Below are 27,044 nucleotides of genomic sequence, written 5' to 3'. Positions count from 1 at the left end.
GACACAAAACCAGTCATAAGGGTCAATTTTTTCGAAATTGAGATTTACACATCATCTGAAAGCTGAATAAATTGATTGATGTATGGTTTGCTATGATAGGACGATAGTTGGTCGAGATACAACTATTTGAAAATCTGGAATCTGAGGGTGCAACAAAATCTAAATATTGAGAAATTCGCCTTTAAATTTGTCCAAATGAAGTTCTTAGCTATGCATATTACTTATCAAAAATTAAGTTTTGATATGTTTACAGTAGGAAATTTACTAAATATCTTCATGGAACATGATCTTTACTTAATTATTCTAATGATTTTTGGCATAAAATAAAAATCAATAATTGTGGTCGAGGGTCACATTCTAGTGTCGAAATTCCCAAGAACATGACCGCACCTTTTGTCCACAAAAATCGGACCGGTGTGATTTCATTGGAGTAAAACACTTACATGACATTTAAAAAAGATCAATTACTGGCTGAATTAAATCAATCTTGACAGTGGGGTGACAGTAACACAAAGACAAGTTAACAAAATACATATAAAAAGAAATTAATAAACAAAATCCATAGAAGTTTAATTAAAATGTATTGTTTACTAGACCTGTTTTTATACATTTAGAAAGGAATAAGAACAGAGAACTGAGACACAAGTAAACCCTACAGTATTAGAGGAGCTGGTGTGGTTTCATGTCACATATGCATCATGTTCCCTTGTGTTTGGAGCATCAAGGTTGCACATCCTACAGTGCAATTAAATGAGCAACTGGAATGAAATCACTGACATCCATGATTACCTCCAGGTTAGATACTCTAACATGAGAGTAAACAATATACTGTATGAGGATTCACATGTATTCACCCTGTTAAAAAAAGCATCAAGAAAATGATTAATAAATTATAAAATATTGCAGAGAACAGGAAAGATGTTTAACTCAATGTAAATAGATAAATAACAGTTTTTACATAGTGCGTAAAGCCATAAGCAAGGCTAAATGGTATCACTTTTTCACCTTTGGTTTTACACAAAGGAATTTTTCTGTTTGGAGACAGATCTGCGTTTACCCTGGAAAGCTGAATGGATCAGACTAGCTGTGGAATAAAATTTGAGATTCTGACTGGACTTTATCCGAACTGGTCTGTCCAAACAAAGGAAATAAGAACTTTTCATGTGTGACAAGACAAAAGTTTAAATGAACTGAAAGGTCCCAGGCTGGTTTTCTAATACTTATCAGTCCAAAATGAACATGTGCCTGGGAAACCGGCCCATATTGAGTAAATCGGTGGATGAATTAAAACAGATTTTTAAATACTTGCCTCTCAACTGCATCTGACATGCGTTTAATCTGCATGTATATATTTATATATAACGAAAAAATAAGCCTCTCTATAGGTCCAAAGGTTCCAGCAAAAAGCATCTTTAGTTTAAAAGCATCATTAGTTTATTACTATAATCTTTTATCTGTTGGTTAAGCAATACCTCAGACTGTTGAGAAAGAGACACAAGTCACTTAGTGCTAAAATCCTCACATTCAGTTCTGATTCATCTCCCACAGAAACATTCGATCGCCGTTCTCCGTTTGTCAAATCCATGAGAGAGTCTGAATCATTCAGGGTCACCCACCACAAGGCAAATGTCATGAGGTGCATTTCACGGAAGAAGAAGGTTCCCGGACCTAGTGCATGTCACATGATTGGTCTGCAAGCTTCCCTGATTGGCCACGGAACCTTAAGGTTTTTTGGGGAATAAGGCTTTAAGTGAGTTCTGTGGTTCTCCACGTGGATGGAGGGAGAATGTAGTGGTCAAGGGGAACACCTGTGCTTTTCATCGATGGGAGGAAGACGGTTCTAAGGTCCCTCAGAGGTACGAATGAGTGTGTTAGTAAACACTGATGCAGAATTCGGAGTGTGCGAGTTAATTAATGCTGTTTATGGCACTGGCTTCAGGGCTGTCCAGTTCTCTGTGGAATGTCTCATCAGGCTGGAGGTTTGTTCTGGAATATTCCTCGTACCATTCCTGCAGACAAAAAGAAACAATCTCTTTACACAAACATACCATTGCCTATCTGGACATTCTTGTATTAAAAAGAGGAGAATTTGGAGGCAAATATATTACACTATAACTTTCCAAAACAGAACATATCATCACTGAAATAACTTTAGGTAGAATTTATTTTTCTTTTGGTAAACTTTCCAAGTTTCCGCTTGGGCACATCCTTGTATAAACAGCTGTGTGATATATTACCATTTCAGACTTTCATGATTAAATTCAATAAGGGAGCCATTTGTGAATACTTTATTTAAAAATTCTGTCAATAAAGGTTCAAATTAATCTGAATAAATCCAATAATAACCCTGTGTCTATCCTACCTGAATCTCCTCCTCATACATCTTCATGCTGAGGTCACTCTTGGTACGTGACCTTCGACCCACAAACACTACTGAGGAATGCTGTGAGCAAAGACAAATATGATCCATTCTAGTTCTATCAATGTAACAAAGAAAAACAAATTAGATGCTATGAACACAAACTGTGTTCATGTACGCATGTGCTTACCCCGCTTCGCTCCAGAGCCACACACATGTCCTGCAGTGAGCTTAGGTTGGTGATGCCCAGTGTGTGTTTATACAAGTCCAGAGTCTGCAGAGCTTCAGTCTGAGACACCTCTGTCTCAAAGACAATCCCCTTTTTATCTAAAACACACACATTTTAGTATTAGATATCTCAGTCATACCCATTTGATTAAACGTCATCTAATGAACAGGACTCTAAACAAAGAACCTTCTGGGTCGTCCAGCGGCTCTCTGTTCTTCCGACTGTAATTCATCCTGAAGACAAATGCATCTAGTATGAAGGCCACGATTATTGTCATCACAACCTGCATCACACAAAATAACACCTGGCTGTGAGAAAATATCAGGTTCACTAAATCAGATTTATAACACACATTTAAATAGGTAGCTGACAACAGCAGTGAGATATTCAATAGTTTCAACAACATTAAATTATTTAAACATAACATAAACATTTATGAAAGACTGTTGACTGGTTACAATGTACCTTATATAAATCCTAACTTTCACATCAAAAACAAATTATATCCCACATTATTTCCTGCAGTGTTTTTTTTAGTATTATTAATATGCTATTACAGCTTCTCTTAATATTTTTAATTAGCTTTTATTATTTTGTTTTCATTTTAGCTTTTTATAATTTATGTACTTTTTTTAATGTTAATATTTAGGTTGTTTTTTCAGTTTTAGTCTTTTTTTTTCAGGTAGTAATTCTAGTTATTCTTCAACAAGGCAACAATTCTAATTTTCGTTTAGCTTAAGTTTTTAATTTTTGTTGAAATGACAAAAATGTTCTAAATGATTTAGATTTATTTAACACACACATACACAACCAACATATACAATCCCTTACCATGGTAACAATGTAAAAGGTCATGAAATAAAGGCGACTCCAGTGAGTAGTTTGTGATGTCACACCTTCCTGTGAAAACAGCGATCAAAGACGTCAAGAACTCAGACAAATGACAGACAGATTCTCATGTATTGACTAGTTCACACAGTAGGATCCACAGGTCTCTGCTACAAACACACATTTAGAGACTTCAGCATTACTTCAGAGACACAATAGTCTGCTGACTGACATTTAATTCCAGTAAACAGCAGGGCGCATCACAGCCTCACACTAACCAAAAAATACAAACATTTTTACTGGAGAAACTTCTGATAGTATGACTTGTTGACTGAGCTGATGTGCGTGTGTTTTTGTATTTACACTCACCATAGTGATGTACCAGTTGTTCACCACTGTTAGCTCAAAAAGAGTGACTGAAAGATGACAGAGAAAAAAAGTTACAAAAGCTATATACTGACATGAGAAGAGTGTATATATGCTTTATAAAGCTTGAATACATGTGTATATATATATATATATATATATAGTGTGTGTGTGTGTGTGTGTGTGTGTGCACATACCAAAGCTGCTTAGGATGTTATTGAAGTTATTGAGATAGTAATATCCCTCCTCTAGAATGGTCCGGTTGCCAATGGTCACATTTATCTGGCGATATGAGTCAGCAACAGTGCTAGTGCTTTGAGAGACACACACACACACCAAAAGACATTATTCACTAAGAATCATTTATAGCTATTTTTCCAGCTTGATCACTACTGATCCCTAAGTTTCATAAAGATTCTTCAAAATAGCTCTTTTTGTTTTGCACAGAAGAACACGTGTACATGAGGGTAAGGGTTCAGGAAGAATAAGTAAATGACAGTAGACAATGTTAAATTTATGAAGTGTTTATGGTGATATTCAGTCTGTATTGATTTTCGTAAAACAAGAAACACATTTATGGTGATTAAAGGAACTTACTTGCAGCAGTTTGGATAAACAACATCAGCAAAAAACTCCATTCCAACGATGGCAAAAGAATAATAGAAGATAATCAGAGTCAGACCTAGACTACAAAGACAGAGAGAGGGTTGTGAGAGAAGGGCCTTCATCTGTGAGTAATGAGATGAAATGGATTATTATTTCTGTACCTGGCCATACGCGGGAAGAGTTCAAACATTGTGTCCAAAACGTTACGATAGCGCTGTTTAATTTTAAACAACCTTGACGAGAAACAGGGAAATAATTACGAGACTGTTTAAAAGGAACATATCTGTTTCTATCTGTTAAAAAAAGACATCTAATGATTCACACAAAGTTAATTTTAAGAACAAAAAACATACAACTTAAAAAAATATTACATTGCAGACTTTATCTACAGTGGGGTAAAACCGTCTGAGACCTCCGGTGAAAATTTTGCACTTTTCTAAATTATATATTAAATTAAATAATATATTAAATGTATAATATATTAGTTACATCTGAATTAGGTTTTTGAATAAATCTTTATCTATAAATGTTTAGAATAATATAGTATTCTCATATTCCCAAATCATTTAGAAAAAAAGAAAAAGGTTGAAAATAAATGACTACAACTAAATGCAAACTTTGCAAACCAAAATTCATCAAAACACACACACAAATAAGTACACATACCGGAGGAGCTGAAGAGGTCTCAACACCACGATGAAGTAGAACGGCTCCATGTCAAAGGCCAGAGCAATTAATCCCAGAAAGGCAAAGACTGTTACTGAGAAATCAAAGCTGGAAATAGAAACACACACCCAGAGGTGATACAGTGTGTATGTGTGTGTGTGTGTGTATTTGTATGAGTGCTTGTGTGTGTACCTACAGGTTCCACCCTGAGCTGAAATATGTCAAAGGACCAAGGCCTGTGATCTTCAACAAGACCTCAATTCCATAAACTTTATTCCACAGACACATCAGCAGGAGGTAAATAAAAAAAGTTTTAAAAATGTTTACAATTTAAATGAAACCCATATTAATTCAGAAACATTCAGATTTACTAATGATTTCATTTTGAACAAGTTCCACCTACTTGTGAGGAAAATAATGTAACTCCATGGGACCACACGAGTCCATGAGACGCCATCTGTGAGAAGAGAAGAGCTGCTTGAGAGCCAAATTCAATTGGGTTCACACAGAGAAAACAGCTATTTCGCTGTTTCCTGTGTTTACAAGCGTTTCTGAATGGTGAATTCAAAGAATTATCTGGAACTGCAACAGCTGCAGCACATGCCCTACTGTTACATTTCTCAAGAAGATCTTACCATTTAACATGTTTGTCTCCACTAGTATCCAGATGCCATTGATTGCTACTACCAGATCTGTAACAGGTCAATCATGAAAAACTGTTCAAATTATTAGAAATAATGGAATGAATATAATTTACGTGCAGTACACTTGAGTTTAAAAGTTGAGTCAGATTTTTGAAAGAAATTAATACATTTTTCAGCATAAATTTGATCAAAAGTGACAGTAAAACCTATATATTTTTTTAAAGTAAATGCTGTTTATTTGAACTTATCACGTATCAGAAAAGTATATCATATATCACAAAAAACTCAGCAGCACAACTGTTTTCAGACACTGATACTAATAAGAAATGTTTCTTAAGCACCAAATCAGCAAATTAGGATCATGTGACACTGAAGACTGCAGTAATGGCTGCTGAAATATATTCAAATAGAAAACATTTATTGTAATCATGTTAACAGTTAATGTTTTCACAATATTACTGTATTTTACAGTACAGTATATAATAATAAGTACTGCAAGAATATCAGACAAATTTGAATTTTTAAAATACAAGTTTTTCTATTAACCTACAAGCTAACGGGTTCCAATGAGCATACTGTATTGATCAGGTTTTGCATGTTAATGTCTAAAAGATTAATATAAGAAGTTACTTGAACTTACACATTGCATATTGGAAAGCTTTGGATTTCACAACTAAATTGATTCCTGTTAAAAAAAAGAATAATGATCATACCAAGGAAGTATTATGGAAGAAAATATTTGATCCAAACTGTCTTGAATGTAGCTGGTTATTGTAAAATTCTGTAACTAATGCAAAAGTGAATCAACATGACAAATATAAAGACCTTTGAAGATGAGGAATGCTGTGCGAGGAAGATCATCAAACCAGTGTTCACCACTCCGTCGAGCCTGCAACACACATACACACACCAGATGTTCCAGCTCAAGAGGGTTTAACAAACACCCAGGGAGTATAATCATGTGACAGTGTGTGAAATCTGACCTTCCATTTGAGCCCGATCACTTCATAAAACTTATAAAAGTCCTGGAGACTAAAACACAAGCACAAATGCACCTTAAGAACTCATCATCTGCTAAAGTGAAAGAACGTGAGCACATACGAGTGCATGCATGTACCTCAGCATGGTTGCTCCTGAATGGTTGAGGGCTTTGAAAGTCAGGAAACGATCCCGTGCTGTCATTCGTGGACGATAGAATCGCATCAGTCCATCAAACTGTTTTAAACACACTCCATCTGGCCTCTAAATAAATGTAGATTCATCACTCTCACATTCATCCATAAAATACACAAGGCTTCAGTCCATGAAATATCAGGAGATAGGAAATAGTGTGATCTGTAAACCTCACCTGCCGACTAACCAGCAGCTGGAAGGCGTGCTCTATGGCGGATCGCTTGTGTAGAAGAAGAGATTTGAATTTCATCTTCTCGACTCCATTAAAGGTGTCAAAAACTACCGCCAGGAGCTGTGAAGCAAAAATTAAGAGCAAACTCAAAGTAAAGCCTAGTTCACACCGCACCAACAGATAATGCTGTCAAAATTAAACTATTATTCACTATAAATCCTTTAAAAAGAAAACAGATTTATTGTTGTTTAATACTGACAAGATTCATGATGAAGTAGAGCTCGATGGACAGATACACAATGAAGAAAATGCACGACCAACGATTCTTTGAATATGCTGGCATCATCACATCTGGAAAACTAGTGAAGAAAGAAGAAAAACGTGTGAATCTATCACGAGGTTCCTTCATTATTAATCATTTAGCAGACACTTTTTTTTATTCAAAGTGACTTTTATTACATTTTTAACAGGGATAGTTTGACTATAGTGACCTGGGGTTAAGTTTTTTGCTCAAAGACATAATGATAATAGAGGATCAGAGAAATTCTCCAGTTCCCCCTCAAGGAACTGAACTGATAACATTTGGATTACTACTGCTGTTACAGTTACGCATAGTCTGGAATTGAGAACCGCTGTGTTACAGGAAGACATGAAACAACTCCACTGAGGCTCAGAGTCATGTAATCTTAAGTAGGATGTGTGCACCACAGCGAGGGTACATACTTACTTTGCAGTGGTCAGAAGGACAAAGAGACTCACAATGCTGTTCTCCAGTGTGCTAAAATACTGTGGAGAGCAAGAAAAGAATCTATGAGTTTCTTTGTGTGTGTGTGTGTTTGTGAGAGAAAATAAGAGAGCGAACACAAGGGTGTGGAAAAAGGTGAGTGTGTGATCAAAGTACTAACAGGGTCGGCTGTGTTGGCTGAGAACAAACAGAATCCTAGGATGGCAAAGATGACCATGAAGAAAAGCAGCAGCAGAAGAATATCAATGAAGGGAGGAAGAGACTGAAATATCTGCCTCAGGTTTCTGAGGGAGGACAGAAACGGAGATACAGCTTCAGAACATCACATTGTATCCAGTCAAGGATATGCTATACAATAATAAACCCATTGTTACATGGACTTTTAGTACTTAGTTTTGTGTAAAATCACTGTAACACAAGGCCTCGAGTGGCTTGTTGCATGATCTCAAAACGTTTTAATTCAAAAATAATGTGAGTAGCAGTGGTAATAATTATACATTTTTTATTTAATACCAATTACTAAATAATTGTAAAATATTATTATGATTTTGGAAGCATGCCTGCGAACAGCTCCACAGTAACGGCAGTCCACCAGAAAGATTGGCCGCAGGGCTCTGGTTACACGCAGGTGAGACGTCTGCCGGACTAAGACCACAATTGCCTCGGTGAATTGAATAAACAGGACGCATGTCTGAAACGCACAAAAATCAGAGAATATAAAATGATTCTTCAGCTGAGACAAAATTAACCATTGTTGAGGCAGTGTATTACAAAAATGTACACACCTTTACCATTGTCCTCTTATGTCGTATAAAGGTGTGAAATCCAAGCCATCGGAGCTTCATGCACAACTCAAAGGCCACCATTGCTAATGCCAGTAACTCCAGTGTCGCATGAACCTGACAGAAACGAAAATACACACCTTGAAGTGTTTGTACACACAAGTATATACTCTTTTTCAAATAACTGTAAGCCACAAGCATTTACAACATTTACATGTACACTCAAGCTTACACACATACGATCATTCAAAAGTTTGGGGTCGGTAAGGTTTTATTTATTTTTTTAAATGTTTTTGAAAGAAGTTTCTTATACTCACCAAGGCTGCATTTATTTGATCAAAAATAAAGTTAAACAATAATATTGTGACATTTTATTGCAATTTAAAATAACTGTTTACTATTTTAATATAATTAAATAAGTTATTCTTGTGATGGCAAAGATACACCAGTTTTCAGTGTCACATGATACTTCAGGAATCATTTTACTATATATTTATGTTTGTAAAATTTTGAATTCTTGGATAAATAGAAAAGCATGTATTTAAAATAGACTTTTTTGTAACAATGTAAAAATCTTTACTGTCATGTCTAAACAATGTAATCCATAACATAAAAACAACCCTGAATAAAAAAAAACAACCCTGAAATTTTGAATGGCAGTGTATGGACATAGTGAAGTAGAAGTCACATACATAGACGTCCAAGCGGAGAAAGGGGACAGCAGGGGCCTCTGCGAGGGACAGAAGCATGAGTAACAGCGCAGTCAGCAGCTCCGTCACATAGAAAACGTGATTGTGAGCAAACAGGTAGGCACTGAGTGCATGGGCATTTTGCGGATGAGTGAAAAACTTGTCGTTATTCTCTCCCTCCTGAAGACAAACACAGACAAATTGGAAAGGGACAGTTATTATTAGCCCTGAGTGTGTGTTTGTGATCATCAGCATCTATTTTACTGCTTCACTGAGGGTATGGAGGTTCAAAAGGTGACCTGCAGGTATATTGCTGCTTCCTGGTAGTTCATTTCCCAACTCTGCCGCAAAGAATTCTGAGCCCTGGGGTCTGGTGCTCCTGGGGTCGGAATGACAACATTATTCACAACATCATAATTTCCTGCCCCATCTGTGTAGAGAAGAAAACAAAAAAAACTATTAAATGATCACAAAATAAATTAAGCATATACGTTCAAATACAGCTGTACTTGAGTCAGGTGATTTTATATACCACTTTTAAATAACATACCGACAGACGCAAACTGCTGGCAGAATGAGGACGTTTGCACTGGCCGATCATGTGTCAGTCCAGTCATGTTGTCAAATGTACTACTGATTTCCATGGCAGCCCCTGTGATCGGCCCCACGTCCCAGGAGTCAGACAGAGAGCATGTCACTGGTCAAGCAGTTTTTAGCACTGCAAGGGTAAATTATCAACAATGCACTCGCACACGCAAGTTTCATTGTGCCAGTTGCAGCTACTGTGGCCAGCGGTCCGAAAGCAGAACAGAATCTTGTGGAGATGTTCACAATTCCTCAAAAGATGACACGGTTGTCAAAAAAAATTTAATTAAAAACTGTAAGTCAAATCGGACCAAAGCTCCTTTAAATGTCTACATCTCTCTCTGCACCTTCACACACAATCATTTCATTGTAACATTTGTTAAGAAAGACAAAAAAACCATTTGGTAATAATGTGTTCCAAGTTAAAAGTAACAAAATAAATGACACAAAATGTGTTTTGTTGGCAAAAATGTGGGAAATATGCTCAAATAAGGATCCTATAAAGTAATGTTATTAAAAAAGGTTGATTAGACAGCCTTACAGATTAAAGTTACAAGTTAGATTAGGGCTGCTTTCAGTGACAAAAGCATTCAAAAAAGCAAAAACTGATTCAAAGAATCAAATACTGAAGAAAAATAACATTAATAAAATGAGAATAAATTTAAATGCACTCCAGACAAACTCAAAGCTGGTTCCCAAAACACTGCACTCATTATTTCATATCCAAACATTTCATCGCTGAATCCCAAATAGTTCCGATAAGGATTGCACCCTTGACTTTTCCCCTCTCTCTTTCAGAGGACGTGTGAGCAGGAAACGCCGCTGATGGTTCAGAGATCACAGTGTCAAACAGATTGTCCAGTGGATTTTCTCAAGCATCAGTTCAAAGCGCAATGAGAACTTCCTGTAGATCCTCGGAGCTGGTTGCTCTGACACCAGTCCCCTTTCCAGCTATCCCCATCAGTCGCTTGGTCATAGCCTCCCTTCTTCCGCATCATCTTCTGTTTCCTGTGCTATATCGGATCCATTTTAGTACCTTTCTTTCTTCAAGCTCAAAAATAGAGCTAGCCTTTGAGAGGGACGGCACTGCTGAACACACCTACCACGCTGAGAGCTTCATTTGGGAACTAAAAAGTTTCAATTCATTTTTTCGCTCTATACTTACAATTGCTGCTTCTAAGCAATAAATATGACTCCCTTTTAAATGATCTATCAGGCCACAGTCTGGTAATTTAATGGAGCACTAATTGAATCACAAACAGCTAAGAGCTTTTAGTTTGCCCAAACACAAGCTGATTGAATGGGTTACTTCATTGTGGTTCATTGACTCACAGCTGTCTGTAAACAGCTCTCAGTGAATACGCACATGACAACAACAGTGTTGGTTTTGCTCTGTCTAATCAATAGCTTCCTGGCAGAGCAAGAGTGAACAAGCACTGATAGCAGGTTTCTTTTCAGGTCCAGTTCTTCTTAGCGCAAATCCATATTTCCTTCAAACACACACAAAAAAAAAACAGACTGATGATCAGAGATGGGTCCCGGTTGTTTCTAAAAGCACAGCTTTTAAAATGTCCACACAATCTTCACCATGACAACAAAATAACTTTTTGAGACAGCAGCTTAAGGCAGAATGAGGAAGCGAAGGCATCTGATATTCACGTCAGCTTCTTTCTTTTAAAATTAAGAGACAGTTGTCCTGGAACCAAAAAGAAAGGCCGTGTTCCTACATCCTTTTTTTTCTCCATGAAGAATCTTTTTGGCTAACTAAACAAACATGCCAAATCCCAAAAAGAGTGCCACAGTTTACACTCAGGGGCTCCAAATATTCCAACGTCCAGCTCTCATCAAAACCAAACAGTTTTAACACAAGGCCACAGACTGCTTGCGTGCAGGATGGGAGAGGACGGGGGCCACAAACAGCGCTGTATCTGTCATGAGGCTGACACAGCATTTTAACTGTGTCTGTGTGTGTGCGTGTGGTACAAAGGCTGGTATGCTACTGTATTGGACATTTAAACACATGACCATTGGGGTTGGGAAACTTCACTTAAAGTGACAGTACTACATAGTGTCGTCCTCCAAAAACTGATCTGCCGGAAATAGTATATTGGTTGTTGAGTCATTTGATGGTTGTTAATGTTTTCAGCAATATACAATACCACACAATAGCACTAGGGTGCAGCATCTCCTCAGTGATTTTTAAACCACCTACACCAATACACCAAAAGTCTTTCAAATGTCTACAAACAACAGACATTTATGTGTCTTTACACAGTTTTATGCTGTTCGGAGGTGGTACAAATGCATTTACACAAAAAATGCATTTACGCAGCTGTATAGTTTGACACTAGAGGCTGAGGTGGGTCAGAGCAAGCAAAATTTGACTTTTTTTGTGCCGTTGCGTCTTCACGCTGAATTTTGAGCAGGCACAAAGCAGCCTTAACTCAGCTGTACAAAGAGGTATTTTACTAAAAAACTGAGGCCAAATTGCACTATAAACTGTATCCAAAGGTGAATCTGTTTTCCAGAAGGAAAAATGCCTCACATAGCCTAGCAGTTATGTTATATTTGCAAAGACTGCCGAGTTGTATGGTCTATATGCCAACTTGATTTACTTTAATATTTCACTAACTGTTTTTTTTTTTTGTGAATGAAGAAAATTGTAACAACTTCAACCACACATCCAATTGACTTTTTCTACATAAAAACACAAGTTCTCTTTTACAATGTGTTGTAGGTGGAATTATCATTTTCAATCAAAAGTAATCAAAGAAAGAAATTTTATTTGATGACTAGCACCCTCAATAACATGATCCGCCACCGATGACAGCTGCAGTGAACACAGCTGAGCATCATAAACTTCAAACTCCAGCACAGACATCACTGTTCATTATAAAACACACTAATGAAATTAAACTCACACTCAGCAATTCCTCTGTATTAGATACGTTTCCACATTTTTCTCCATTTTCAACATTACAAAAGCTTTTATAAAGCAGTGTGGGGAAAAAACACAGCCCTGCTCTACTAAAACTATCAATTCTGCCTATCTGCCTATCAGGCCTACAAATCATCTCCCAGCGCATTAGCAGTGTCAACAATGCAGTCAACAATGATGAAAAGGCTTGACTGCAGAGTCCTCTAGAGTCAGTGCTTGGAACTCACACTATTTAAATGGCCATCTTGCCTTCCCACTGTCACATAATGCATGCCTGTGGTCACAATCAATGAGAATGAGGGTTAAAGATCAGGTTTCATGTCGACCAGGGCCTGTAGTATCTCAGCAAAATGTAATGACCAACATTCCTGTAACACTACGACTATTTAATGAACTGATATATATGTATAAGTGTGTGTGAAGATTTCATTTGCAAAAACAGATAACTCCGTTTTTATTAATTTTCATAAGTCAAGTTTTCTTTATTGTGTAATCATGTTTTGTGTTAGTTAGCTGTATTATTATTTGTGTTTGTGTGTGTGTGTGTGTGTGTGTGTGTGTGTGTTATTATTATTTAATCAAAACAACCCAACTGCAGTTTGACTGATATTAATTGGAATGCAGGATAAAAAAACATGACTTTTGAACAGTTATCTGTTCAACAAAAAATGAATATATGTCAAATGTATATATTATATAACAGATTTTGACATAAAAAATCATTAAATTAGTTTAAATACGTCTAAAATAATTGTATCTTGTGAAACAGCGTTGTCTATATAATGTCATACTAATATAAAGATGCTTCACCATGGCATCTATATATTTGGGGTCCTTCGCATTAAAAATTTGGAAACACTACAGTATCTGACAGCTCGGGCTCAGGAGAGAGAAGTCACAGACGGACAGAACGCATGAAGGGTGCTGCTGCACACAGAATGGATGACTGATCTGTGGAAGAGAGCTGAATGCCTAACAAATGTCTTAAAGATGTGCACTGGCCTGCACGCAGTCCTGCTCCAACAGCAGTGAAGCTCGGGTAACTGCAGGTGACCTAACATCATAAGCGTCAGCTGAATATGGAGTAACATGAACACAATCTACTCACTCTCATCTTCCTCCAGCAGCCCGCTGCTCGTATCGTCCCAGGTCAGAATCAGCGGCACGTCGTCGTCCCCCTCCGCCATCCCGCGATGAGAGGACCGCAGTTTTAGGGGACACAGAGTCTGTTTGGCAAATAAACTGACCTTTCAGTGCTGCAGAGAAACTTTAACACTGGACACACGACACAACACGAGTTACAGAAACCGCTTTATTGTCCCCATACACCAAACTCAGCGAGTTTACGCTAAAATGTGTTTTAAATCAACTTTGACGATGTAAGTTAAACGAATCATAATTAAAAACGTCATTATCTTCGCCTGTTATTAAAATACCAACGCAAAGCATATTGCGTAGTTCCAACTAATTAAAAGAGAATTTAACTTTCGAAGGCAGAAAAATACGATTTAATAGAGTTTGTAACATTATAAATAAAAGAACCACCGCCGTCAAGCAGGAGGGCTTGACGTTACGTCTTTTTACGACAGCATCGTTTTTGGCCGCAGCGATAGAACAGCTGAAGTGTCACAATAAAAGCCACTGCGTGTACATCTATCTCATGACAAACATATTACATATTAAGACATATGAGGTTTATGAAATGCATACAGGTAAAATGTATCTATATACATGTGTAAGTAAATCACGAATGAGATTTCTTATTTTGGTTGCTGCTACTGGGATCATAATGTCATGCCACCGGTTGTCACAGCAACTGGTACACATAACATCAGAGTGTGTTTACATGCATACCGATTTCTACAAACAAGAATAATAACACGGTAATGTACAACATGTCCAGGGAGAGCAAAATAGTTGTTCTTATGCGTTATTGTTTATGAGTTATTTAGACATTTAGATGTTAAGCGCAAAGTGTTTCTTTGTCAGCAATGAATAGGAATATATATGTTCGATACAATAAAATCGAAAGATCTTTTAAAAAATCTAGTTTAAAACAAATGTAAGCTTTGTAATCATATTGGTTTGATGCATTTTGTTGAACAATAATCTAACTTGTCACTTGTTGACTCTTATATTTCCTCTCTTGTGTCTTTAAATAGCCTGCGTCTTTCAAAGACATTTTCTCCTCTTAAATGTTTTAAAAATGTCTGAACAGTTTTCTCTCTCACAAAGAAACCTCTAATGATGGGCTCAAAATCAGATGCCGTCCTTATTGAAGATAGACTATCAGATGCAGCCACGCTTCCAAACAAAACTAAAGCAGACTACTTAAAGACCATCAACCCCTCCAGGAAGACACTGTCATCTCTGGAAGCAAAGCTTATATTTGGGGTACTAGATGAGTGCATTCATCAGATGGAGATAGTCTCTGTTCTACCCACTTTGCTGAGCTCTCCAGAAGCTCTTTCCCAGCGTCTTGGAGAGGAGGTGGTCCATGCCCTGAATGAGCACCAGAGGCTCGGGGAAAAGTACCAAGATATGGTGCTTGATACAAGCTTTGAGCAAAGTGAACTAAAGGAACAATTAGCCAAATCGACAAAAGCAGTTCAGGACTCCTTTCGTAACATTATGCAGCTACTCAAGGCAACTCCGACCACAAAGGAGGTGCTAAAGGGCAAAGAACCCAACACAGGGGGAGAGATGAAGTCTCAGAAACTGAAAGATGGCCTGTGTGAGTTGAGAGAAATTGTTTTGGAGAGGCTTCTCACTACACCTGCAGAGGAGAGAGAACGCAGAGAGATGATGCTTGAAGTCAGTCTACGTCACTCTGCCAACCAGGAGCTGATATACTCACTGGAAAAAGAGGTTGCCAGTGCAATAAAAGACAAGGATACAGAGGTCTGCAGCATGATAAGAAATAAAAAAAATTATAAATTTGACCGAATGAATGAGTACTTCAAACTACTGGGTCTCATTCTCTCTCTCAACCCCCTTCTGCTTTCATTCTTTCTCTGACTCTCGCTCCTACTTAGATTTCCACGTTGAATAATAAAGTGCACCAGCTGAGAAGCTCACTGCATCAGATGGAAAAAGGTTTGGAGGACTTCATCGTCCGAACTCAACAGGACGCTGAGAGACAGAGCCAGTCAGACACAAAAACTTCAGAGGGGAAGAGAGCTCGTTTGCAGCAGGAGGCCAGTCAACTGAGAGCTCAGCTCAATAATGTGACTGCAGAGGACAGAGAGAGAGAACTGGCACTACGAAAGGTGTGTTTACGCACATTTAAATATCATTTATTAAATAGGGTGCATGGGTATAGATATTTTGTAAATGTAAATGTTGCTGGTTTGGATTTGCAGAAAAAATACAAGGAGGAAACAGAGATTGAGAACTGGATCCAGAAATATGATACTGAAATTGGAGAAAAACAGGTAGACATTAATCTGACATTTACTGATGTTGATGCAGTTTCATTTTCAGATGTATTTGCAGATGCCGTTCAAACATTTGGGGCCAGTATGATTTTTTCAAGATAATTACTCTTGAAAGAAAAAAAAAACTTTCACTCAGCATCAACTGAACAAAAGTGACATTAAAGACATTGTTACAACAACAAACAAACAAAAAATCAAATAAATCCTGTTCTTTATTCATCACACAAAAAGTATGATATGAATATGAATTTATGATGACTGGAGCAATGATGTTGAAAATTCAGCTTTGCCATCACAGTAATAAATTACTTTTATTCAATGTCACACCCAATCTTCATGTTTTAATAGCAAATACATCAACACAAAAAAAGAAACTTGCAGATTTGAGAGAATTGTTGAACATGTGTGACCAGAACACTCAAATTACTTCTCAATTGTCGCTGTGTAAATGTATTTAAAAATTTAAATGTTGTCTTTATGCACATGTGCATTTGTCTATATGTGTGACTAGACAGAATTGGAGGAAATGACACGCATGTATGAAGCAGACATGGCAGAGCTGAGAGCGCTGGAGGAACATTCTGCAGTTCTGGACCTGGAGTACTCCCAGATTATGGAGGAGCGACAGGAGGCTCAGAAGCAGAGGGAACAACAGGAAAGAGAAAGAGAGATGCAGAGCCAAGCTGCCACTGTCATCCAGGCCCACTGGAGAGGCTTTCGTGTACGCAAGGCCATGAAGGCCAACGCAAAGCCCAAGAAAGGGAAGAAAGGAAAGGGGAAAAAAGGGAAATGAAAGAACGCAAGACATGAACGCATAGTGCAAGATTATCAACAATATAATTTATGTTATTAGATAAATAAAATGGAAAAAACCCCACTGTGACTATGAGAATCATGAAGCAATCGAGTGTTCACATTCCTCTGGAATACACTGCACAGTTTTTGACCAGATATTTGCCCTGATTTGAGTCGATGCTAGCTGCTAAAAGTCAGAAGAAGTCTACAGATTTTGGCCAGTTAGAGCTGACAGATTTCACAAAACATTGCCTAGTGTATAATGGGCACAGATTCCATCCAGTAGGAGGATATCACACATTTGATATTTTGAACTGATCTGTTGTTTTTATTTGCAAGTGTACGGTGTCTTGTGTTTTCAAATCTGTTCAGATTTTGAAAGTTGTGTAGTGTATTCCATCTTATAGAAACACTGGCTGCAACTGAAACCTGAAAACTGTTGCCTACACAGTATGAGGAAGAAATCAAGACATGTCTGAATCCAGTGATAATGTTTTGATATTTCACATATCTGAATCCAATAATAATATTTCACTGATTATTAAAGAGGAAACCCTTTTAACTAAACATCCTTTTAATATTAACAATATTCCTGGTGTCCCTCCACCCCAGTGCACAATCCTGCACAATCCTCAAGGGTGGCCAGATGATGATTTTTATATATCTTAGGCACATCTGTCCATTTTCAGTGGATATACATCTTCAGAGATTGGGTCTTAATCTCCGCTGTCATTCTCTTCAGTTCGATTCGGCCTTGCCATAATGTTGAACTTCAGTTCATCATCTATAGCTCTCATCAGCTGAAAATATTTCTGAATCTGGAAGGAAAATTACAAAAATATGAGTTTTTCACCAAAGCAGTTTTGAAAAAACGTAAGCTTGCCTGTTACATTTTACCACACATTGCTGTGTGATGACGTTTTAGTTTTAAAAATCATATCAACAACAAATAATGATTCATTCAAGGTTGCCAGAAGTGTTTTTGCCTTATTCACCATTTCCAACTGCTTGAAGGTGTCCTCAGTGCCCACAGAGACTTTCCTGTAATGTGTGATCATCTGATAAATGTTACGGATTGTGGCCTTTAGCTGAGCAAACTGGAGTGTCTCTTTTGCTGCAGTGGAATGGAAATGCTTCAATTTTAATTCCTGTAGAGCACATGAATAGTCTGTAATCATGGGAGACAGAACTGTACAGAAGACATAGGCCTGTAAACTGTGTGCGTGTGTGTGTTTACCCATTTGTATGCTTCTAAGCGTATGCTGTCTAGCTGCGTCTGTTGCTGGTGCAGCTGGTTGTTACAGTGCAGGAGAACAGTTCGCTGTTTATTTAGGTACTGTATCACTTCCAGCTTTGTGCGCTCTCTCTCTTTGTCTAACCTAGTTTGGTTTTCTAGAAGTTCTTTGTGGATGGACCGGAGTGCGTGAAGACGGTCAATGACTTGACCTATGTTCTCAAACTCAATGTCATTAAAAAGGGGGAAAAGAGAGAAGAAAAGTGTAATATTACTATACAAAATTTTAGATACCGAAACAGGTAGAACCTGTGTAATGTACACTTTTGAGAAGTTCATCCATTCTGTTACCCCATTTGCTTCATCATTCAGAAAACAGAAAATAAAAGCACACAGACTAATGCTGCGTTCCAGGCAGGTTTTTGAGCCCGTAAGTCACGAATTCAAACCACGACTCACGACTTTGTAGCGTTCCAGGTAAGTCACGCCAAACTGCCTGAGCGCAAGGAATTGTGGTAAGTTGGCTAGATGTAAACAAACCAGCATGGCGGACCATACGGGGCTTATGCTCATTTACAATCATCGCCAAAGGTGCTTCCTTGCTTATTTGTGGGAAACAGAGGAGGAAAAACGGCGCATAAGGCAACAGAAGCTGTTATACCTTTTATTTTATGTTATTTGTATATTTGGAAATGCATCCGTAGGGGCTGCCATTGTTGTTTTGCGGGCTATGTGAAGCGCGGAACTGGGAGTACATCGATCTAGAGTTCACGAGTGGGAAGTCATGGGTTTGACTGCCGTTCCAGTGCACTTTCACGGGTAGAAGGTTGGAAAAACACGGGTTACGGGTCGGAAAAGGGTGGTTTGCCCACTTCAGGTTGGTGGCGAGTTCCTGCCTCAAGTGGAGGAGTTTAAGTATCTTGGGGTTTTGTTCACGAGTGAGGGAAGGATGGAACGGGAGATTGACAGACGGATCGGTGCATCTTCTGCAGTAATGCGGTCGATGTACCGGTCTGTCGTGGTGAAGAAAGAGCTGAGCCGCAAGGCGAAGCTCTCGATTTACCGGTCAATCTACGTTCCTACTCTCACCTATGGTCATGAGCTTTGGGTCATGACCGAAAGGACAAGATCCCGGATACAGGCGGCTGAAATGAGCTTTCTCCGCAGGGTGGCTGGGCGATCCCTTAGAGATAGGGTGAGAAGCTCGGTCACTCGGGAGGAGCTCAGAGTAGAGCCGCTGCTCCTTCACATTGAGAGGGGTCAGCTGAGGTGGCTCGGGCATCTGTTCCGGATGCCTCCTGGACGCCTTCCCGGGAAGGTGTTCCGGGCGCGTCCCACTGGGAGGAGACCCCGGGGAAGACCTAGGACACGCTGGAGAGACTATGTCTCCCGGCTGGCCTGGGAACGCCTCGGTGTCCCCCCGGAAGAGCTGGAGGAAGTGTCTAGGGAGAGAGAAGTCTGGGCATCCCTGCTTAGACTGCTGCCCCCGCGACCCAGCCCCGGATAAGCGGAAGAAGATGGATGGATGGATGGATGGATGGGTTACAGGTTGCCTGGAACGCAGCATAAGACTGATCCAAAATATTCATTGGCAGTTACACTTGATGAAGAGTAGGAAATCAGGTCCTTTAAAGGAATAGTTCACCCAAAAATGAAAATTCTGTCATTAATTACTCACCCTCATGTCGTTCCAAACCCTGTAAGACCCCCGTTCATCTTCAGAACACAAATTAAGATATTTGTTATGAAATCTGAGAGCTTTCTGACCCTCCATAGACAGCAAGACCACGATCAAGGCACAGAAAGGTAAATGTGACATCAGTGGTTCAACCGTAATTTTATGAAGCTACGAGAATACATTTTGTGTGCAAAGAAAACAAAAATAACGACTTTTTTCAACAGTTCTTCTCTGCATCACCCTGGCATGATTTTGGGGAGTATCACGACGCATGTGCATGTTTTTCCTGCATGTAAACAACGCATGCATGTGGTGCTGCTGATGTCGAACACGCATGTGCTGCACCTTTCAGAAGAAAAGCACATGCATATGTCGGGATACTCTCAAAAATGACGCCAGGGTGATGCGGGGGATAAGAATTGTTGAATAAAGTCGTTATTTTTGTTTTCTTTGTGCACAAAATGTTTTCTTGTAGCTTCATAAAATTACAGTTGAATCACTTATGTCACATGGACAGTTTTAATGATGTCCTTACGACGTTTCTGTGCCTTGATCGTGGTAGGACCCTTGCTGTCTATTGAGGGTCAGAGAGCTCTCGGATTTCATCAAAAATATCTTAATTTGTGTTCTGAAGATGATCGAAGGTCTTACGAGTTTGGAACATCATGAGAGTAATTAATGACGGAATTTTCATTTTTGAAAATGTGGAAAGACTGTAATCTGCATATTTGTTTTTGGCCAATTTGACCATTATGTTATCAAAACTTGCGCTACTTCAGCTCAAATCATGAACAAAAACGTAGCATAACTGTAAGCTGGCACTTCCATTCCCATAGCTGATGTATTGTGCTTTGCAATGTCTCTATCAACATTTATTAACTGTCTCTGTGTACAGCTTTCCAGAGCCTCCCATTCATATCTGTAAGAAAAGACCACCTCTGCCCTTTCCAGTATCTAGTTCAAATAACTCTGCAAACTCTCAAAGTATGAAAAGTCTCACTCTTCAGCCAAATGAGGCATGTGAGACCAGGGAAAAAGCTTGACAGTTTCTCCGAGTTGTTTATCTGTTCCCTTTCCAGACATAACAGCAGTAAACTACTAACTTATAGTGCAACTACCTTTCCAGACATTTTTGCGGCTCTCTCCAGGAACTCTTGGTAGCACATGCCCTTTCTGACATGATCCTCCAGTAACTCTTTTCGTGCCAGCAGGATGTCGTTCTCTGCCTTTAGCTTCTGAATCTCCAGTTCTTTCAGTCTGATTTGAGCCCTCTCTGCTTCCGCTTTCTTTATGGCACGCAACCGTCTGGCATCATTTTCCTTTAGGGAAAGAAATACAAGTCCATTTAACACATTATCCATTCATATCCATGTTGTTGTTGTTTCGCAATGCTGCATTACTTGCAAAAACTTATTATATTTCAGTATGGATTTCTTCAATTTCTCCTCTTCTTTCTTAATGTTTTCATCTCGCTCTCTTAAATTCTCCTGCTGCATCTGCATCTCCTGTCAACAGAACACACAAAGCAAGAAAAACTAACTGGAACAGCAAAAAAAAATACATTTTTAAATATGTAAATAAATAACTAAAAATATAAATAGCTGAAAGTATTTTTTCACCACCTCTTTTTGAGCTCCCAGTGCCCTGGTCACGCTGGTGCACTCCTCGCGCGCCTCCACAAGCCTCATTGCACTTACACTCACACTCAAATCCGCCAAATCCTTCTGCTCGGCCTTATTTCTGAAATTTTCAACAATTTCTGAATAAATGCAATTCACTCTGAATCATCTCTGTGCGCCCAAACAATGCTTATACAACAGTTATCTGCACTTCAGCGACTTCTCTGAAATCAAAGTTCAACGACGGCACATTAACGGTTCTAGAAAAAAGCACTGGTGTAATAAATGATAATGCCTATACTTACAATCTGAGTCGTTCTTCGAAAATCGACTGAAAGTAATCGTTCAAATTCAAATTCATCTTTTCGAACTCCACAAACTCAAACGCGCCGCGCGCTGTAAACAAACTTTCTGTGCTCTTGTCGTTTCCACAGCAACAAAAGGCAAAGCTCTTTCCTTTGTTGCCCTCCAGTGGCAGATTCAATTCCAATTCATTTATTTCTAAGATCACTAAAGACTGCTGTTTTTCGATGATACCGAGTTAAATACTTCATGTCGACATTAGACATTAGACAAAATTATCTTTCAGTTTATTGTAGTATTGATGAATAATGCTGCTGAGTGAATTAATTATTATTATTATTATTATTATTAATGTTATTATACAGCTAGCCTTATAACAGTTTTTGTTGTATGGATCAGTAGCACACAATTATCAGTTCCTACGCACTGAAGCGCAATCAAATGCACGCTATAAACATTTATGAGGCATATTCTGTAAAGAAGCCTGTTAAATGTCTTCTTCGCTTCAGATCGTGCCAAAATCCACTTTGTTGTCTACATCATTAGAATTTAATATGTATTTTTTTTGCTGTTTAATGAATAATTCCTCTGGAATAACAACGTGAGAACATGAAAAAAAGATTTTTTTACGCTGCTTAATGGACTTGATAAGATCAATTGAAATACGTTAAGTGTTTTTATGTGTTCTTTCTTCCTTTTTGTTTTCGTGCGTGTGTCCAGACCTTCATTTATCTTTCATAAACATGATTCCTTCTCCTGTCACCTTCTCACCTAATGCATTAGGGCCATGCAGGCTTCTGTTGTCTTAGTGTAGAATTAGAGGAAATGATTTTTAACACCCATGTAAATGTCCAAATCTGAAAAGAGAAGATTTTTTCCCCCTCGCAATAGACATTTTTTCAGTTTGGTTTTTATTTTAGGATTCTGTCATTTGTCTCATTCTTTACAAAAATGTGTATATTTTTTTAGTCTTAATTGTATGCTATAGCAAAAGTTTTGCTTAAAAGACTTTTTCATTTAGGATTTACATTTTAATTTAAAATCCATGTGCACAATAATATAAAAAAAATATTGGCTCTACTGAAAAGTCCTCCAGTAGTGATCTTTCACCGATGGGGACCTGAGAAAATCTGATCCTATGGACTGAAGCCATGGGATCCCTTTAGTCTTGACCCTTTCCCTGACCTCAAATCTCTGAAAGACAAAAAAACAAAAGAAGTACAACCCCATCTTTCAGCATGCTGTTCAGTGGCATCAGGTCTGTGTGTCTCTCTATTGTGTTCACACATGACTGAACATTGAACAAGTGCAGGCCAAATTCATTATTCAAGAGCATAACAGAGGTGAGTGAGTAAGCCGGAGAGCCCCTCAATGTTCAGGATGATGTTTACCCTTGCTTAACGTTCTTGATAAGTGATAAGACACCGCAGCTGTCCTGCTGGGCTAGGGTCAGGGAGCATTTGTTTGTTTGTTTGATAGTTGTAATGCACCGTTTAGTGTTGCAAAAAGAGGGCTTGCTTATGGGGAGTAAACAATATTGAACACGAATGCTGGAGAGAGAGAGAACGAGAGGGAGAGGGATAAAAGAAAGGGGGAGACTAATGGTAAAACAGTTACAGGTGATGCAGAATAAAACTGAATAAAAGCGATTGTTCAGCCAAAAATGTCAATTATAACAGAGTTTTCTCACATTGACGTTGTTCCAAACTTGAATGTCTTCATTTCTTTAGCAGAACACAGAAGTCATACAAGTTTTAAACAACATGAGAGTGAGTCAATTTAAAGCTATGGGTCAAAATGTTTGTAATAAGATTATTATTTTTTTTTTTAATGTTTTTGAAAAAAATGGTTAAGTACCGTAACGTATGCTCACCAATAGCATTTATTTAATGAAAAATACAGTAAAAACACTAATATTTTGAAATATCATTACAAAAAAAAAGTTTTATATCTAAATACATTTTTTTATGTTTTTCCTGTGAAAGCTGAATTTTCAGCATCATTACTCCAGTCTTCAGTGTCTCATGTCTCAGAAAACATTCTATGCTGATTTGCTTCTCAAGAAACATTTCTTATTATTAGCAATGCTGAAAACTGTTTTTCCTGCTTAAATTATTATTATTTTTTTTGTTTTTTTGTGGAAACCCTGATACACTACCATTCAAATGTTAAATCGAAAGAAAGAAAGAAAGAAAGAAAGAAAGAAAGAAAGAAAGAAAGAAATATTAAATACTTTTATCCAGCAATTAAATGGATAAAAAGTGACAGAATAAAGACATTTATAATAAATACATTTGTGTTTTTTTTTTACTTTCTTTTCATCAAAGAAAACAAACATCACGGTGTCTACAATATTAAGTAACAAAAACTGTTTTCAACAGAAATAATATTAGGAACCATTATTAATAACTGAGCATAAATAATAAATGATAATACTTGAGCCTCAAATCAGAATATTAGAATGATTTCTGAAAGCTCATGTGACACTGAAGACTGAATCAATGGCTGCTGAAAATTCAGCTTTGCATCACTAAATTATATTTTAATATACAGAAACAGAATGTTAACAGTTGTCTTACATTATAATGAATGTGAATTATATCACTTTTTTTACTGTATTTTTTATCAAATAAATGCAGCTTAAATGCAGCACAAGATACTTTCATAATATTATTACTGAGGACAAAACTAATGTTTTCATGTGTTTCTGATCTGATTATGAAACAGTCATTCAAAAACAATATTCCCTTTAAGGTCACAAAGGAGGCCAAACATCTCATTTTGCTCGAACTATATTCAAGAAGACATTCAAGATGTAGAAAGACATTTTAAAAAAGGTTCAGATTAGTGAAACAAGTGTTTGTGAAAGGTCAAGCTGTGGACATTAGGTCGTATACACACACACACACACACACACAGATATGCAGACACTACATGGCCGGCGGTGCCACTCGTGGTTAGTGATATCATTATGGCAGTTTTGCATGGAGGGATTAGGGCTCTCTCGCTAATGGAGAGTGACAGTGGCTCCTTGTTGCCGAAGCACACTGCCCCAGAACATTTTGAGGTGGGGTGCGCTGGGTGGGGGGCATCGGGAGTGGCCCGTTCACTTCCACAGCGCCAGTGTGCCGTTAGTAAACATTAGTTTAGCCCAACTCTTTTCCTCACTCTTGCACTCGTGCCTGTGGGTCATCTGTATGTTTCTGATCATTGTATTATATCAGACACAGTAAAGTGCGTATCAGAAACAATAAAAGCGTGATCGGGTTTTTTGGTGGATTAAATACATTCATTAATACTAAACTTTAAATTATACATTATTAATAGTGCACAACAGAAATAATAGTATTTGACCAGGTAACATGAGTGCATGCTGCTTTTTGATTTAGTTGCTGATCTGCAACTAAAACACACTAAAGATGTAATGCTTTTGAGGAGTCTGCTGAGGTCTTCTCTGTCTGTGTTTGGCTGCAGGCTTTGACTTTGAGGATTATGAGGTCTCCATAGGGTCTTCTTAGGATGAACTGTTGGGGGAGGGACTTCCATATGAGTGTTTTCTGGTCCACTAAGCAGCAGATACAAACACACATGCACAGACCCACTCTCGATCTCTACAGCTGCTGGTATTTGGTGCTGATTATTGACAACTGCTGACTATATGGTGACTATTTCTATCTCTCTTTCTGTCAAATTCTGTTCATTGGCCTAAATGCTGGAAAATAGATTTCAGGTTAAATAAAGAATATATATATATTTTTTTTTTTAAAGTTATAATATATTATCTTTAAAAATTTAAGCGGATGTTGGAGACTTCATATAAAAAAAAAAATTATATACATTTATAATTAAAATTTGGGGTCAAATGTCTAATGTATTGTACAAATCTGAAGATAAAGAAAAATATTGTTTTCAATTCAATTCAAATTCCAGTGCCTACTTAACTTCTACTTTACTCCATTATGTGTCTATAAGTTTAAAAGTTTAGGGTTAGGGTTAGGGTTATCATTTAAAAGTTTAGGGTTGGTAAGATTTGTTCTCATATGCTCACTGCTGCATAAAGCTGCATTTGTTTGATCGCAATGGCAATAAAACAATGTGAAATAATACTAGAGTTTAAAAGAACTGTTTACTGTTTTAATGTATTTTAAAATATAATGTATTCTTGTGATGGCAAAGCTGAATTATCAGCAGCCATTACTGCAGTCTTCAGTGTCACATGATGATGATTAAAAAGTTTAAAAGAACAGCATTTGTTTGAATTAAAAAATAAATGTCTTTACTGACACTTTTGATTAGTTTAATGCTCACTGAATAAAAGTATTAATTTCTTTAAAAAATAAAATAAAATCTTACAGAATTAATTATAATACCCCCTATTATTTAAACATTTGTTGTCATGTTTTCAACAAGGTTTGGAACGCATTACCTTAAATTAAAAACAAATTAAATGAACTCCAGCCAGTGCTGAAATCAAAATACACAGAAAATACAAAACGCACATATACACAGCTGGGTATCAAAAAGCTGATAAAGTTTCTTTGGGTCAAAGCTTGAAATGAGGAACAAAGAGAAACAATTATGAATACATAGATTAGTTGTGAGCTGCACTCCTACTCTACATTAACATTAAGATTTTCGATCTCTTCCCACTGTGCAATAAATTCGCTTAAGTGGGTATCTTTCGTTTTCGCATTTTGCTTAAGTGGGCATCTTAACGATGAACGGGTTAATAGCATTACGGGCTAATGTCAGGGAGGTAAAAGGGCCCTTATTCGACCATGCGCGTGTACCAGAGTGTACTGGGGGCTGTGGCGTGTTTCCTGGAGGAGCTGGATGATGCTATTAGGTTTGAGAAAATGAGCTCAGATCACTTAATTAGCAGTAAATAAGTGCTTAGCTGGACCGGGAAATCCAGTCAGGGTCAGAGGCTTTTCAAAGACTTGATTTGGGTTCAGATTTCCATCTGAAAGAGTACATCAATAGGAGCCACCCAAAACTGTTCCGCTGAGATGAGGCAGGGGAATTTATTGATAGCTATGTAATAATTATAAATGTCATTTCAAAATGTCAATCATTTATGGAAATGATAGCATATAAACTGCTAAAAGGGACATAACAGAACTGCATTATTTTCCTCCAAGCAGCAAACATTGTTAAAGTGCATAAACATTTCCTGGCCTTTAGATGATAAACTGT

At 37.7% G+C, this 27,044-nt stretch overlaps 3 protein-coding genes across 6 annotated transcripts; 1 reads left to right on the top strand and 2 right to left on the bottom strand.

The window, feature by feature from the left end:
- Positions 1–542: 542 nt before the first annotated feature.
- LOC306870225 (two pore channel protein 1-like) lies at positions 543–14,387 on the bottom strand. Of its 2 annotated transcripts, none has more exons than XM_079417363.1 (26): positions 13,891–14,387; positions 9,559–9,689; positions 9,263–9,439; positions 8,574–8,687; positions 8,349–8,479; positions 7,949–8,072; positions 7,771–7,829; positions 7,303–7,402; positions 7,047–7,163; positions 6,816–6,940; positions 6,682–6,730; positions 6,524–6,587; positions 6,339–6,383; positions 5,690–5,746; positions 5,458–5,511; positions 5,251–5,323; positions 5,055–5,162; positions 4,550–4,621; positions 4,380–4,469; positions 3,980–4,095; positions 3,786–3,832; positions 3,420–3,488; positions 2,775–2,871; positions 2,550–2,686; positions 2,363–2,443; positions 543–2,009 (listed from the first exon to the last, which is right to left on the bottom strand). In XM_079417363.1, the coding sequence occupies exons 1-26, from the start codon at positions 13,967–13,969 to the stop codon at positions 1,908–1,910; spliced, it is 2,418 nt and encodes an 805-aa protein (XP_079273489.1). In that variant the 5' UTR covers positions 13,970–14,387; the 3' UTR covers positions 543–1,907. The 2 variants fall into 2 exon arrangements, with proteins under 2 accessions (XP_079273489.1, XP_079273490.1); XM_079417364.1 differs by lacking the exon at positions 13,891–14,387 and adding an exon at positions 9,810–10,840.
- Positions 14,373–18,646, top strand: drc10 (dynein regulatory complex subunit 10). Of its 3 annotated transcripts, none has more exons than XM_079417365.1 (5): positions 14,373–14,665; positions 15,018–15,683; positions 15,818–16,051; positions 16,145–16,216; positions 16,731–18,646. In XM_079417365.1, the coding sequence occupies exons 2-5, from the start codon at positions 15,027–15,029 to the stop codon at positions 17,010–17,012; spliced, it is 1,245 nt and encodes a 414-aa protein (XP_079273491.1). In that variant the 5' UTR covers positions 14,373–14,665; positions 15,018–15,026; the 3' UTR covers positions 17,013–18,646. The 3 variants fall into 3 exon arrangements, with proteins under 3 accessions (XP_079273491.1, XP_079273492.1, XP_079273493.1); XM_079417366.1 differs by having other exon boundaries at positions 14,416–14,665; positions 15,001–15,683; positions 16,731–17,095; XM_079417367.1 differs by having other exon boundaries at positions 14,601–14,665; positions 14,945–15,683; positions 16,731–17,109.
- Positions 16,060–21,977, bottom strand: cfap73 (cilia and flagella associated protein 73). The gene is made up of 7 exons (XM_079417368.1): positions 21,851–21,977; positions 21,549–21,666; positions 21,327–21,431; positions 21,045–21,245; positions 18,252–18,473; positions 18,010–18,162; positions 16,060–17,832 (listed from the first exon to the last, which is right to left on the bottom strand). Exons 1-7 carry the CDS (start codon positions 21,904–21,906, stop codon positions 17,731–17,733), a joined length of 957 nt encoding a protein of 318 aa, XP_079273494.1. The 5' UTR covers positions 21,907–21,977; the 3' UTR covers positions 16,060–17,730.
- Between the last annotated feature and the right edge of the window lie 5,067 nt (positions 21,978–27,044).

The sequence above is a fragment of the Barbus barbus genome (assembly GCF_936440315.1).
Source record: "Barbus barbus genome assembly, chromosome: 5".
In the NCBI taxonomy this organism is placed as follows: domain Eukaryota; kingdom Metazoa; phylum Chordata; class Actinopteri; order Cypriniformes; family Cyprinidae; genus Barbus; species Barbus barbus.
The sequence above is the reverse complement of the archived record's forward strand: the minus strand, read 5'-3'. Positions and strand labels throughout refer to the sequence as shown.

Excerpts from the sequence above, each read along its gene's own strand:
- drc10 (XM_079417365.1), top strand. The coding sequence starts at position 15,027 with ATGATGGGCTCAAAATCAGATGCCGTCCTTATTGAAGATAGACTATCA. Across the intron at positions 15,684-15,817 it reads TAAAAGACAAGGATACAGAG|ATTTCCACGTTGAATAATAA; the intron begins GTCTGCAGCATG and ends GCTCCTACTTAG. Across the intron at positions 16,217-16,730 it reads CTGAAATTGGAGAAAAACAG|ACAGAATTGGAGGAAATGAC; the intron begins GTAGACATTAAT and ends ATGTGTGACTAG.
- cfap73 (XM_079417368.1), bottom strand. The coding sequence starts at position 21,906 with ATGAATTTGAATTTGAACGATTACTTTCAGTCGATTTTCGAAGAACGA. Across the intron at positions 21,667-21,850 it reads TTCGAAGAACGACTCAGATT|AAATAAGGCCGAGCAGAAGG; the intron begins GTAAGTATAGGC and ends TGAAAATTTCAG. Across the intron at positions 21,432-21,548 it reads CACTGGGAGCTCAAAAAGAG|GAGATGCAGATGCAGCAGGA; the intron begins GTGGTGAAAAAA and ends TTCTGTTGACAG.
- LOC306870225 (XM_079417364.1), bottom strand. The coding sequence starts at position 9,903 with ATGGAAATCAGTAGTACATTTGACAACATGACTGGACTGACACATGAT. Across the intron at positions 7,830-7,948 it reads CAGCCAACACAGCCGACCCT|TATTTTAGCACACTGGAGAA; the intron begins GTTAGTACTTTG and ends TGCTCTCCACAG. Across the intron at positions 6,588-6,681 it reads TGATCGGGCTCAAATGGAAG|GCTCGACGGAGTGGTGAACA; the intron begins GTCAGATTTCAC and ends TGTGTGTTGCAG.